The 15285-nt window shown below is 37.3% G+C and overlaps 2 protein-coding genes across 3 annotated transcripts; both read right to left on the reverse strand.

Annotated features, from left to right (window-relative positions):
- Positions 1-2330: 2330 nt before the first annotated feature.
- LOC113347739 (pentatricopeptide repeat-containing protein At4g19440, chloroplastic-like) lies at positions 2331-8708 on the reverse strand. Of its 2 annotated transcripts, none has more exons than XM_026591407.1 (6): positions 5886-8708; positions 5726-5768; positions 5554-5648; positions 5070-5253; positions 2746-2913; positions 2331-2591 (listed from the first exon to the last, which is right to left on the reverse strand). In XM_026591407.1, the coding sequence occupies exon 1, from the start codon at positions 8552-8554 to the stop codon at positions 5987-5989; it is 2568 nt and encodes an 855-aa protein (XP_026447192.1). In that variant the 5' UTR covers positions 8555-8708; the 3' UTR covers positions 2331-2591; positions 2746-2913; positions 5070-5253; positions 5554-5648; positions 5726-5768; positions 5886-5986. The 2 variants fall into 2 exon arrangements, with proteins under 2 accessions (XP_026447192.1, XP_026447191.1); XM_026591406.1 differs by having other exon boundaries at positions 5548-5648.
- Positions 8709-9913: 1205 nt separating this feature from the next.
- Positions 9914-13754, reverse strand: LOC113347740. Its single transcript, XM_026591408.1, has 11 exons — positions 13598-13754; positions 13449-13510; positions 13284-13364; positions 13091-13195; positions 12895-13002; positions 12744-12815; positions 12597-12647; positions 11949-12011; positions 11734-11858; positions 11350-11575; positions 9914-10765 (listed from the first exon to the last, which is right to left on the reverse strand). Exons 1-11 carry the CDS (start codon positions 13692-13694, stop codon positions 10043-10045), a joined length of 1713 nt encoding a protein of 570 aa, XP_026447193.1. The 5' UTR covers positions 13695-13754; the 3' UTR covers positions 9914-10042.
- Positions 13755-15285: the final 1531 nt, after the last annotated feature.

Here is a 15285-nt window from a genome sequence, read left to right on the forward strand (position 1 = left end):
TTAGAACTAAATATTGTGTAAACTTTTGCAGCTTTGAACCTCCCAAGTCTTCTCATAAAGAAGCAAAATGAAGAATTTTGGTGGGGGTACGTTTGTGAGTGGGTGGATGGGTGGGTGGATGTGGAGCTTGATGGGGAATATATAGGTAGATGTGCCAAGATATGGTTGGTACATAGAACGCCTGATAAACTGTTTAGAATGTTGGCACAGTAGGATAAATCTTCTGGATATATAGAATGTTATCAAGAATTATTATAGCCAAAACGAATGTAGGAAAAACAGAAACAATTATGGGAGAAAATCATCTGTGGAGTATGTCGACCAAATAGAAGCGACAAAATTTGAAAAGAAAAAGACCTATTGAAAGTTGACAAAGTTTTCAATGACCCTCGAGCGTTGTGGCCAGGAAACTTATGTAGCACCGCATAATGAGAACACAATATAACATAAAGCGAGTATTTACATGACATTTCAATGGTATCTCAAACAGTATCTTATCTAAAGCAAATAAAAATGTCAAAGATGTTATGGATATGCTGAATTAATTAGTGTAAAAGGGGATTACCTAATGCTCCATCCAGAAAAGAGTTTATTCCGCTATTGTTGTTGTAGTACAGTGGTAAAGTCATTCAGTAATAATTGATTTGAAACTCGTCTTACCAATCAAGAAAAAAAAAAAGCGAAAGAGCTGATTTCTTATTCACTCTAGGACCCAACAAATTTTCGTTTACCAGGTTGAGCAACATTTTTTTTTTCCTTTTTTTTGATCAGCAGGTTCAGCAACTTACTGCTGCTCATATCTCCCAAACACCATTTGTTACTCTGAAATCTCTACTCTTCCTTGGTAGCTAGTTCCCAACTTGAATGTGCCCAGGCCTAACTCTAGTTTTCTTATGTTGTGAGCAACATTCTTGTGAACTCCTAGTTTTATCACATGCCTGGATATGTACTGGAAGTAATAATCCTGCATATGATGACTACAAGATGGGGAGTGATCTCAACAAAACACTCTTCTCTTCTGCGGCTGCAATGCATCGCAACCGAGACACCAAAAAGACGAACTCTGGTGATGCAAGGTTGACTTTGCTCTATTGCTGTATCTCATCATCTCTCAGTCGGCCCAACATGCCTTTGTTAAGCCCAATAACTATTGATGGATTTTTGATAAATATGTCCATTTGTAGCGGTACTTTTGAGTTTTGACATATCTCAGTCCCTCAGGGTTGCATTTTCCTCCAAAGGAGAAGGGGTTTCACAACACTGTAAGGGTTGTTGATCACAAATCATATAAAGAAAAACAATGAAATGAAAGAAACAAGAACTTTTTTTTTTGAAAGGTAAAGAAACAAGATGATACCACCACAGCAAGAAAAGAAAGAAAATACTGATGACCATAATATTTCGTTTTTCTTTTAGAGTTGCATTGCAAAAGAAAAATGTGAAGATACATTAAAGATTAATTTCATATTTTGTTATTGGTTTGATATTTACACGGTGGACAGCTGAACAAAAATGGCTAGAGGAATATAGTTTCATTAGTTTTTCTACAATCCACTCGAGAAAGAAAGAAAATTATACCTGGACTGCTGCACTGTGTATAGTTCATGCTGGACCTCTTTACAAATAGGTAAATGAAAAAGAGAAGCTGGACAAAAATCCTCTACGGGCTTGATAATCTCCTAGGAGCAACTGCAGTGGACGACTAAACCCAAATTTGGTGTCGAGTGGGCTGGCGTAATGGGACGGACCATCGATCAAAATTTGATCAAAGAGTAAAACTCGGACCAAATTTGGTCGGCGATTAAGACCAAATCCAAATATAGTCGGGCGTTTATATAATGTCCGCCTACCCGACGGGCGTTGGTATAATGTCCGCCTGTAGACGCGCGTTCGTAAAGTTAACGCCTGATGCAGGGCGTTGGTATAATGTCCGCCTGGATGGGGCGTTGGTATAATGTCCGCCTGGATGGGGCGTTGGTATAATCAACGCCGGACACCACATAAGCCATGGGGTATTGATAAAGTCTTGAACCCAAATTTGAAAAGTTTACAAAACTTTGGTTGGGGCGTTGTCTTTATCAACGCCCCATTTTTTTTTTTTTTTTTTTTTTTTTGAACCCGGGCGAACGTATAATCTCCGTCCCACACACCAGGCGTTGCTATAGTTCACGCCCCATACAGGCATTGTCTTTATCAACGCCCCATACCAGGCGTTATCTTTATCAACGCCCCATGCCAGGCGTAATCTTTATCTACGCTGGACGATGAAGCGGACTTTATATCAACGCGCGACCAAATTTACTCTTCACCCGCTACGTCACAGGACGGACTAAACCCAAATTTAATCTTTTTTTTTAGTCTTTGGTCTTTAGTTATGCTCGCACCACTGTGGACGCTCTAAGCAGCCAAAGAATCAGTATACAAATCTAAAGTAATCCTGAAAGTTTCCAGCTGACCCCTTCCTAACAATGCACCTGGTCAGCAGAGAGAATGATTTCTCGATAACAATGGACAAATTTCAAACTCTCGTTTTCCATACATTATTCTCCGCCTAGCCAAAACAACCAAGGCCCATTTCCAGAAATAAATACCTGAATAACAGAGTGGGAGTCAGAATCGAGAACAATATGCTTACCACATTCTAGTGAAGTTTGTAGCAGACCTAATACCCCTCATCAGCAGCAATCATTAGCACCAAACCACAATGATTTCAAATACAACAATTGAAGACTAGAAAAATAGTACCTTTGATATATCACAGTAGAATTAATAATTCCAATGCACCACGTGCTGCTTAACTCTAGCTCTTCTCTTCTTTCCATCCTATTCAAACCTGCTTTGTTTCATCTTATACGCTTCCTTTTCATTCAACCAAAGATCTGCAAATTCGCAATTCTTCCACTTCTCATTCGCCTGCAAAATAGGCAAATTGGTGAGAAACAAATGTGAATTTCATCTCCTATGGAACATGTGCACTCTTGGTTCATTATGACTGTTCCTATCACTTCCCTTATATAATCTAGCTAAGTAACACTCTCGTTGAATATTTAGATCCAATAGTGGTATCAGCAATAGTTATAGGTCGTTTTCCATCTCCAAGCAAAAACAGCCTTTTATATACTAGGTAATGTATTTCATCATGATCATCTCGCCTATTATACCAGTTGACAATAAAACTGACAGACAAGCTTATGGATAACATAGGCATAAAGAGGAAAAAACGCACACATAAACAGATTGCACGAACAAGATCACACGAAAAGAAAATCCAATATAGCAAATCATACACAAAAATATGAGATAAACCTATACAACAAATCAGACACAAATCACAACTAGAGTAGATCAGATTCATGACTTTTAAGAAAAATAAGAGAAGAATTATGAAACTGAACTACATCCCCTGACTTCACTATGCCCTCTTTTCCTCCATGCCAAACACAGCTGCCTAAGTCCACTAAGAAATGATCTACATGAGCTAACAACCAGACCGTGCTTGCAAGGATACTAACATATATATTGTGTCACAGGATTCAAAACATTCCGCATACTATAAAATTTATTCAACTAAATTGGTCTAAGCTGTGTTCATAAAGAGGATAAGGAATTCACTCCCACTATTTTTTTCGGGTTTATAGCATTTGGAATCCAACGGGTGTATAATTTGAATATATTCTAATATTAGCACAAGCTTAAATAACTAAAAAAAGCATGAGTATGTTATCGTAGGTGCAGCTAAAAGACTAAATCGAAATATAAACTAACTTATGAATGGCTAATCTGCCGCAGCTTTAGGTCTTCATGCTGTTGATGTCAAACTCAACCTGGCAAGCACAAATATATACGAAACCATAAACCAGAAAAGCATCATTGTTAAAGATAAAAATGATGCCTCCAACTTTTTCCTTGCTCAATTGCCTTACCACTTTTTCACCACATCCTAAACCTGCACGTTTTTGTGGTCTCTCACAGACATCAACTCTCCCCATAGAATTTTGAAACCTTATCCCTTATTTAGGTCGAAAGATGCTACAAACTTGACCAAACTAATGCGGCAGATTCCCGGTATAGATGATAAGAGCATGTTTGCGACCTTTCTAAAAGATTTTCTTTTTTATAGATGTTTAAATGAATAACCAGTAACTATAAACAGAGAGCTTACCTAGTATCTCACATACTAATATATACAATAACATTACAACTACTACTAGTAATTGCATCAGCAAAAAAACGTCATCACTACCATTATCACAATTGCTACAGCCTACAAGTATTACATTTGTTTAGATCTAATTCAAACTAGAAATATCTCATGAGAATAGTTTTGTTTTTCTTAAAGTTTTAGTAAGATTCTAAAATATATTTGAACACACACATTAAGGGTATCAAAATATCCAGCCTAAATTTGCAATCAATAACTTTAATAGTCAGTAATCATTCATATATATGCTGAGATATACATGTATTGGAATAAGATTTACACACTCTAATAGCATCCACAACCATGAATGGTAAAACGGAATGGAATAAGCAATACCATTTTACCAATCATAGTGCAAAACCACAATAGGTGTATGTTAAATGTGTATTTGGGCAGTGATTGAAACTGATCCCAAAAGATGTATATTCAGTTGGCGGTGATTCAAACCGAACCATAATTTAGGCCGACTAATAAACTCCGTCAACAAACACAACACTAAACTAACTTCACATATGGACCGTTTGATGATGAGAGGATGTTGTTATGCTTGGAGGTGTTTCAAAAAGCACCCCAACTTCTAAACAATGCTTAGTTTATGCGCGGAGTTTTACTACCCACGGAGTCAAATTTAGCTATTGCTAAATTTGTATGGTAAATATACCATATGATTTTACCATGTATGGTATATACCCTTTTTTTTATATATTTTTTGTTTTTGATATATATGGTATATACCAACTTTTAGCGTATCCACTGCCAACCCCTGCTAATTGGTATATATACCATTTTAGAATACGACTGTGGATGCTCTAATCATCAAGTTGAATTTAAAGAGGACGAATTACAAGGTGGTAGGAAAGTTATGTACCTCTAATGAAGAAAGTCCACGCAAGACGGGATTTTCCAATGTTTCCTTTGACACCGTTGGTGTCTTGCTGTCTGCAACATCCTTGCCAATCTCTTCTTTCTGGTACTCCAAAAGTTCTTAACATCGTTATAAGTTCTCCCTGCAAATATGTTGCAGTTCTTGCCCATTTGTTCCTGAACCATGCCTGCAAATCAGTCGGTCAAACTTCACTTAACTCCAGATCCGGAAAAAAGAAAAAGTGAATATAACCGGAAGCTAGATAAATTTACAAAACACACCAACCAAACATATTTCAGCAGTTTTTTGTTTTTAACGTTTTTGAAAATGAAAAACTGTTTTAAAAAATAAATCAAAGAATTAGTCTCCAAGTGACAAGAATCTAAGTTCTGGATTGCAAGAGGTTTTGTTGTCAAGTTCCATTATCAGAGTAGAAGTATAACTCGCAGATGAAGAAACAAGAGGTAGTACAAAAAAAAACCTGCACCATCAATGGTAACTGTCAAGGTTTTATTTGGGCAGGGGGAAGTGGTGAAGGAGGACGAGAAGTAGGCAGCCTCTTCGATAGTCCATACATACAACCTGCACTATCATCATTATCATCAATCACGATTTATGGATTCTATACTGAATATGAAAGAGGGAACAATGAATTAAACCTGCAAATCTTCTCCGACTTCGCCCATGCACAAATTCCAGCAGCTTTTGGAGATATAAAATAGTTCAGGAAGTTCACGTGTGTCAGCCACACAAGCTACTAAATTGGAAAAAGATACAAAGAGGAAAAAGCCCAAAAATTGGCAAAAACAGGGGCAGTACCTTTGGGATCACACTCAGGAGGACGTAAATAACCCCCGCATATTCTGGATATCGCAGTATAACTCCAAAAAAAGTCCAAGATTTGCTCCAGATTAGAAGGCTTACAAAAGGGTGTCTTCCTTAACATGCCAAGGAACCATACCACGCTTGATGATGCCCTCCGATATCAAGGTAGCTTCTTTTGATAAGCCTAAACTACATAAACCATCAACTAATGTGGTATATGTAACTTTATCCATCACCAAACCTCTTTGAGACATAGCATCACATGCCATAAAAGCGTCTTCCATCTTTCCTGTCATACATAAACCATTTATCAAAGTATTGTATGTGACAACATCAGGGGCAATACCCTTCTCGAGCATTTGCCCATAAAGTTTCATAGCTTCCTTTTGATCAGACATTTTAAAGTAGCCATTAATCATGACGGTGTAAGTGTACTCATTAGGAGCCACACCAAATGCACACATTTCCTCCATCACATTGGATGCATTTTCCATCTCGCCTATCTCATAAAATCCACGAATTAATTGAGTGTAACAGACAACATTTGGGGTCAAACCCTCTGTTCTCATCTCACCAAAGAGGTTCTTTGCTTCCTGTACCTTTCTAACATCACAAAACCCACCTATTAATATTGAATGTGTCTTAACATTTGGCATTATACCCTTGGCTTTCATTTCATCCCGAAGTTTGAATGCAGCAACCATATTTCCATCTCCACAATAACCTTTGATAAGATTGTTATACACAGAAGAATTTAACTCCAGCCCCTGACTGACTAACTCGTTAAAAAAACTTCTTCCCTCTTCCACTTTTTTGGCCTTGCAGTACCCATCTATCATCATGTTATACATATAAATATCCGGCACTAGACCACCCCTTTTTATCTCATTCCAGAAGCTTACAGCTTCATCCATTCTACCCTTATCACACAACCCATGTAACAGTGCACTATATGTTATGATATCTGATTTAACTCCCCGCTTAACCATCTCATCCCTCAGCTTAAACCCTTCTTCCACTTTCCCATCTTTGCAACATCCATCTATAATTGCGTTGTACATGACGATATCAAGGGGCAACCCCCTCTCAATCATCACCTTCAGAAGCCTAACTGCCTCTTTCATATTTCTTGATTTGCATAATCCACTGACTAAAGCGTTTGAGGTAGGTGTACTGGCGGCAAATCCTTTCTCCAATAATTTAAACCAAATCTCAGTTGCCACAGAATGCTTCCCCTCCTTGCAAAGTCCATTGACCAGCTTCGTCAGAACCTTTTCATTGGGCCGATAATTTCTCAACATCATCTCCCTTATGAGTCGTACTGCAGAATCCAACCTAGAAATTGTACATAGCCAGTGAATAATTGAATTGAACACACCTGGACGTACAGAAAGACCTCTTGATAAGGTCTCCTCCAAGAGATGCTCAGCTTCTTCCATGCGACCCACATTGCACAAGCCATCAATTAGTGAATAATAAGTAACTTCGTTCGGATTAATCACTTTTGACGTCATTTTCTCTATCAATGCTGACGCCTCCGAAAAATCACCTACTTTACAGTACCCATCAATCAAAGTATTAAACACAACCACATTTGGCACAACCCCCATCTCTGACATTTCCTTCAAAACACATTTTGCATCCTCAAGCTTGTCCAAATCAATCAAGCCTTTTATAATAGAACTAAACGTATAAACATTAGGAATCACATCATTTTGAATCATAATCTCTTTAAACCTAATCGCCTCATCGACATTCTTCTTTTTGCAAAGCCCATCAATGATAGTATTATAAGTAACAACGTTCGGATAAATACCCAAACTCTCCATCTTCTTAAACAAACAAATCGCTTCATCAACTTTCCCTCCCCTGCAATACGCATTAACTCCCATAGTAAACGTCCTAACATCCGGATTCACAATACCACCCGAAGAATAAACAATGTTAAAAACCTCAATACTCCTCTCAAACTCCTTCCCTCTCACAAGTGTATCCAACAAGAAATTACACGTTCTAATCGACGGAAACGAACCTTGACCGGTAAGCAACCTAAACACATCGAACGCAATCCCCAACCCAAAATTCCTAAACTGGGTACAGTAAACATGAACTAACAAATCAAATGCAGCCACACCACCACTCCCATTCTCCTCAGATTTCTTCAAAATGGAATCTGAAAATGTCTTTACAATCTCAATATGTTTATACTCTAGATTCTCAAACACAACATTCGGCAACTTCCCATCAATTAAACGAATAAGGAACAATCTAGCGGAATCAATTTGATTCGAACGAATAAGTATATGAATCAAAATACAATAACATCTAAGTGTAAAACGAAATCCTAGATTTTGCGAAGCAAATGAAAAGAAATTCAATGTGGTTTTAGGATTAACAGTAGATTGAATATTGAATAAAACGTAATCAAATTTTGACGGAGATAATAATCTAATTGATTCCTCTTTACATTTCGATGTATCAAGAATTGAATTCGATAGAATTGATTTTACCTTATTAATAATAAGTAGATTTTGATCTGAATCATTTGATTGTGGTTGTGATTGTGGAGATGGTGATGAGATTGAAGAAATAGGGTTCGTGAAGAATAATAAGAGACGTTTAGGTTTAGTTTTGTGGAGAAGAGTTATTCTTCTCAAATCCATAGAAGAAGAAATTGACGGATTAGATGGATACAATGAGAGATTGAGGATGGAGGATGGTTTTATGTGGTGGTGGTGGCGGCGGTGGCGGAGGAGGAGTGGGAGGTTTTGGTTATCGGAGAGGAGCTGCTGGCCATGAGAGATTCAGGGAGGGTATTAGTTGCAGAAGTGAGGAGAAAGAAAAAAAATAAGAGTGCGGAGCTTGGGGTTTAAGTTGTTTTTGTTTGACCATGTTTTGGCAAATATGCCAAGCCGGCGGCGTATATTTGTTCTCTATGTTTTAGCCGTAGGTTGGGGGGAGGTAGGTGTGGGCAAATTTTATATCACACCAGTAGTTTCTGGATTGCACATAAAAAATTTCAAGATTTCTAAAGACTTGTACCAGCATTAGCCGGTTGGTACCATTTGATATAAGAAAATTTTACAAGCGACGTTGGTCGTTAGATCAGTAAATTAGTGCTAGCCCCGCTAATGTTGGTACCCGCAGTTAGCAGTCATGGAAAATTTGGGTCACAGTTCAAGGATCACAATGGAAATTTTGGATCAAAAAGCGGCAACCGGTTCACATATAGGTTTTGAGTCACAATTACTGGGACCAGTGTAAATTCTGGATCAAAGACTGACAGTTTTCTGAATTATAATGTAGATTTTGGGTCACAATGTAAATTTTTAGTCATAGTTTCTGGGTCAGAATCTAAGTTTTCGTTTATAGAGTTACAGTTTTTGGAATCACAGAGTAAATTTTGGGTCACGAATTATGGATCACGTTGTAAATTTTGAGATGCGGTTTGCAGAAATATGGATCATGTTGTAAATTTTGAGATGCGGTTTGCAGATTGCAACATATGTTTTGGGTTAGAGAGGAGTTTTCTCTATGCAGATTTTGGATCACATAGCAGCATCTTCTAGATAATGTGAATTTTTAGTCATGGAGTGGCGTTTTTAGGTAACTCGATTTTAGATTACTTTAAGACAAATGCTATTCCACACGACTTTGCGGGATGACAAATTTGAACGCCAATTATGAGTTTCAGGTTAGGAAGCAGATTTTAAACCGGAAAGCAAATTTTCTATCAGAGGACAAATTTAGGCCACAACACATACTTTGGGTCATATGGAGTATTTTCTGCCACATAGCAGCTTTGATATCCAAGATTTTCATTCATCTCATTGTGCACACTATGCCCAACAGGAAACAGAAGGAAGCACTATCAAATGCGCTAACCACATTGTATGGCAGCTGTTACAGACGTGCCACGCCGCCCGCACTGGGACATATAGCACACTGAAACAATCTCCCGGTCGATCAAGAACTGGTCGTATGACTTGAAATATGACAGATATTTGAACTACCTTGGAAAATTTAAAGCAAGACTTATGATTGATGTAAATGAATACAGCCCATTGTTAAGTTTAAACATCAACAATGTGATCACAACCTTAAATCTGATATCGTACATGAACATGATAAAAACAATGGCAATTTTTCTTTTACTTGCAATGGTGAAAGTATAAGATATGCAAAGGTAAACTGGTGAGGTCGCTATCGTAACTACTACTACTGGAAAACCAAGAACTTACTATGTTTTGAGATAGCTCCACCGACGATCTTCCAGGCCATCTATCAACGAGCTTGAAACCAAACTTTGATGCAGTCAATAATATAGAAGCCTCATCAACTCGTCGAAAAATGTGGCAGAGAATCAAAGCTGGTTTTAATTCTGCTGCAGTATTTCCATTCGAAGAAGTAATCAACTCACTAGCAGTTTCAAATAAGGGGGAGATGGCTTCAGCGACGTATGTTACATCTGTACCAATGATGACCTCGAACCCTGAAGGACTCGTCTTCTTGATTGCCTCTATTTCGTCACGATTACCCCACTCTAATCTTTTCGTAAGTACTTTGTTAAGAGTATGTTCATTCAAGTTTGAGACCACATTTTGTTTCAGTAATTCAACTGCTATCGTATCTCCATCGGTGGCATAAACTGATTCTGCATACCTAGCAGCAATCATGGAGCACACTCCCATGCAACCACTACCCAACTCAAGAACCCTTTTCCCTTCAACTATAGAAGGATTTTGAGCCAGAACTGCTGATATTAGATGAGCCGACTCCCATAGCATCAACCCTGTTGATTTGCATGTGTGCTGGTGTTCTTTTGAAAGTCCTTTTAGACTAAAGCTGTGTTCTCCTACCTCGATCTTAATGATCTAGTAGGCAATAATGACAAAGAAACTTTTTAAGCATGGGAGTACATCCCAAGAAAAGACACAAAATAAAGACGACCTATTGTTTCAGGGGAACTAGGTATTTTCTTTTTTCATTTTATTAATTTTTTGTCGGTTAGCTTGTTCTGTACAACAGACAGCGAGTTGAAAGTTTTAACAGTAAAGCTCGATTACTACTTAATGAAACTCGAGATTTTAAGGTGAACCACCCTTCAATAGAGTTAAAGTGTAAGCCTAACTCTGAGCCCTGATTTATATTGTTAAGTACAAGTGTGCTTTTGTTTACACTTTACACAGTTATAGCGTGAGTAAGAAAAATCGTTTATCATCTATCCCTGAGGTCTTATTTGGTAAGGTAAACATTTACTATCCTGCATTACCAGGCTAAACAATGAGTGGACGTGTGAACAAAATCACACTATCAGTAAAGACATTATGCTTGATACTTCTGTTGTCTTAATCGAGGGAAGCCAAGGTCGTACGGCTCTAAACAACCGAAAAAAGAAGAAGTACAGTATAGATTAAATTACAGCACTCATAACAGCAAAGCAGGCTTAAAGGCGTACCTCATGGTTAGCATCATCTATGGATGGTGTAATACTGAACATTTCAACAGCAATGCTCTCAGACATGTCAATCTCGATATCTTCTTTAGGTTCCTTCAAGTTGATCATTCCACTAATGGCACTCCCATTAGCATGTTGATCAAGGAGATCCGAGTTCTTTCCAGGTCCTGAAATATGAGAAGACTTTACCCCATCCGTGAAACGGAACACAGACTGAATCCAACGCCTGAAATAATAGAGCACCACAGAAAACTAAATTATCAATCAATCCACAAAAATTGTACAATAGTTTTGAATTTGCTTTTGCCACTAGAATGTAGACTTTAAGTCATAAATCAGCAAATATGCTTCACAATATCCACCCAAAATCTATAATGCTTATACCGGTTCATTACTAATTCCCGTGACCGGTTCTCCACTTGTTTGCAGCACACCTCAATTTCTTCAGTATCAAACCCATTTGCATTGAACAAACTCGTCAAGAACTCCTCCGAAAAGTAAAAGGCACGCTGAGAACATGATAATTTGGATTAAGAAACTGATATTAATAAAAATTCCAGAATTTAAGACACGTATTCAAATCTGCGTTGAGAACTTACAGTGCCGTCTCCCCTGACATAGAAATTCTCACTGATCATCTGATCTTTGCAAATTAATCTTTCCTGTAAGATATGAAATCAAGAAAAACTCAAAAACAGAAAAAAGGGATAATAAGGAGAAATGTACGAACAGAACTTCTGGAGTTGTCAATTACACAAAAAGGACAGAATTAGGAAGCCACTTAAGTTCTAAAACTTAAATTTGTAACGTCAGATCAACTAGATCTCATGGTAACGTTTACCCGCAATTTTCACCAACAATGAGGCTGCCTAAAACTCGGCATACTAAATGTTATCCAAAGTAACTTACAAAATTGAACAACCTAGAGCAGAACAACTTGCACCTCAGTTTCCTTCGGACTAAAGCTTCATGATTTAGCGAGTCTTGGAGGGGATGAACTTCAGGATGAGGATATCATCTTCAGGAATTGATTCACCACCCAAACAACTAATGTTAGGGAGGATAAGCAACTATTTCTACCAACATATCCTCTAAACAAAGATGGAAAAGTTATTATGTCTATTAGGTCGGACGATTTTGGTAAACATAAAGAATACAGTAAATCTAAGACAATAATTTTCCAGGGATATATTAATACATGAATAGCAACGACAAAAGATGTAATGAGGATCACAACAGAGACTAACCTGAGCAAGGTCACCAACAGCATAATCCCGCAGCAGTACAAGACCGTTTGGCTGCACATTAACATCATCAAGTTAAACAATACAGTAGGAAAGTTGAGCACGAAGTATGAGACAACTGAATGTTTATAGCTGTGGTAGCCATATTACCTTAAGAATTTTTCTGATATTCTGCAATACCATCGTCATCTTTTCAGGAGAAACTGCAGACAGTACAAATATCTGTTTAAAATGTCAGCTGAGTTGAGATCAAAGAAAAGAAAAATTGAGCTAGACCAATTATGAGAAAAATAATGTGTACCAGGGTCACAATGTCAACCGAAGACGGGGACATCTGCTTGCTAATGTCATCCGCAGTAAGATCACAAACGAACGCATTAACACGGTCACTTGTGAACTCTTTATGTGACTGCAATTCATAAACTCAGCCTAGTTACTAAACAGTACCATTGAACATAAACAATTGAGTACATCCGAAAGATTAAACAAACTCGAACCTTCACTAAATCAACAGCCCGAGGAGAAAAATCACAAGCGTGGACGAAGATATTCCGGTACGTTGCAACCAATGGAAATATAGTGTTCCCAGCTCCACAACCAATCTAAGAAAATAAAAACAGTTTCAGCCTAATTAAACAAACCCCCAAATCTAAAAATCTAAAATTAAGATTAGCTAACTTAAAATTGTACCTCTAAAATGTTTTTCGTCTCTGAATCTTCCTGGAAATAATGACCCCATTCTTTATCTAAATAATGCCTATCTTTAAAGAACTGTAATTTCCAAAAACACAACTTATCAGATTCTCAGAATAGAACTAGTAGATTGAATGAGTGAATGAAGGAAAAGGAACAAACTTTATCTTGATGTCTCTTGTAGAAAACATCCCAATACTTCTTTGCATCTTTTTCATACTTTTCTGCAACAAAAACAAATCAGAGTTTATAATCAGTGATTGAGTTTGACTCAGACTGAAAACTGAGAGAATTTTGAACAAATTTTTTACCTTTCCAGAAAGGAGAAATTCCAGTAGAAGCAGTGGGATAAATTTGAAGCTTTGGGGGATTAGGGTTTTGTAGTTCCTCTTGTTTGATTGCCGCCATTAGAGAATTAGAGTAAACAGACAGAAAAAAAAGTGCAGGAGTGTTTGTGTCTCTCTCCTCTTTTTTAAATCTAACACCTATTTGATTTGGTATGTCTCCTTGTTTTGGTAATATTGGTATGTCTCCCGATCTGAATCTGACTCGCCTGGTCAAATCTTTGTAGTAGTTTTCTTTTGATGTCTGGCTCGAGGTCTGAGTCGGTTTATATGTCTGACTCATAATTATTTGAGTCCGATCTGAATTTGATTCGGCCTGGTCAATTTTTTTTGTTTTTAATAGGAAAATAGATTGAATATAAAGAAAGCTTACGTATTGTTTTTGTCTTGGTGGATCAAAACTTGACTGCAAGAAGGGACATTATTAAACCAACTAAAATATAATGATTGAGTTCTAGCATGTTTAGCTAAAAAATCAGCTAAATTGTTTGCATCCCTGTGAACATAGGAGCAAACCCAAAAATCTAGAATTTTCAGAATGCTTAATACATCAGTTATTAAATTATAAGTTGTCCACTTCACAGCTGTGGATTTTCCATTGAGAGCAGCTATCACATTTGCACAATTTCCTTCCAGGTGTATTCTTCTCCAATCGTTTGATTTAGCCCATAAAACAGCTTCTAAAAGAGCTTGTGCCTCTGCCTGCTCTGGATATATTGAAGAAGCTGCACCTCCCCGCAATCCATGGCTATTACCTGTAAAATCTGTACATATTAGACCCCATCCAAACAGACAATTTATATTTAAATGAGAGCAATCAAAATTTATTTTCAGAACACCACTAAGGGAGGTGCCCATTTGTGTACAGTTTGCCTGTTGGGATGAATTTGTACTGAGTGAAGAGTATTAGCTCTATTCCATTCATCTAGTTGTAATAAGATATTGTTAGCCACTTCCACAGGATTAAGAGGCTTGTTATCAAAGATCTTTCCACATCTGGATTTCCAGATGAGCCAAATAATGAAACATGCCATATCATACATTATTATTGATAGTGGAGAAAAAATCACAGAACCATTCATGCAAATTCTTGTGCTGAATATGAGCAGTAAGACTAGAGCTTACAGTATTCCAAATAACATTAGTAACAGTGCAATCAAAAAACAGATGTTGGCAAGTTTCCTGTGCATTGCCACACAAAGGACAAGAACTTCATGATATTTAGTGAATCTAGAAAATCTAGACTTAGTTGGAAGACAATTATGAAGGAATTTCCAAACAAATTGATGAATTCTAGGTGGAATCTTATATTTCCAGAAAGATTTCCAACATATGTTGAGATTATTCTTAGTGGGTTTGTGAACTAAAGTGTTATTAAGAATAACATTGTATGCAGACTTAATAGAGAAAGTTTTATTGCTAGCTGGTTCCCATCTAATTCTATCTTTTCCAATGAAAGGAATCCTAATCCTATTAATCTCAGTGACAGTGTTATCATCAAAAAGAGCTTTTAAAGTATCAGTATTCCAAACCTTTTTATCTTGATCAATTAACTGAATAACATTTTTCATACCAGTGAATTGGAAATGTGATTCAGGAGGCCTATGTCGCTTTGGAATCCAATTTTCTTTCCAAATTGACACAGAAGCACCATC

This window comes from Papaver somniferum, chromosome 2, assembly GCF_003573695.1.
Source record: "Papaver somniferum cultivar HN1 chromosome 2, ASM357369v1, whole genome shotgun sequence".
In the NCBI taxonomy this organism is placed as follows: domain Eukaryota; kingdom Viridiplantae; phylum Streptophyta; class Magnoliopsida; order Ranunculales; family Papaveraceae; genus Papaver; species Papaver somniferum.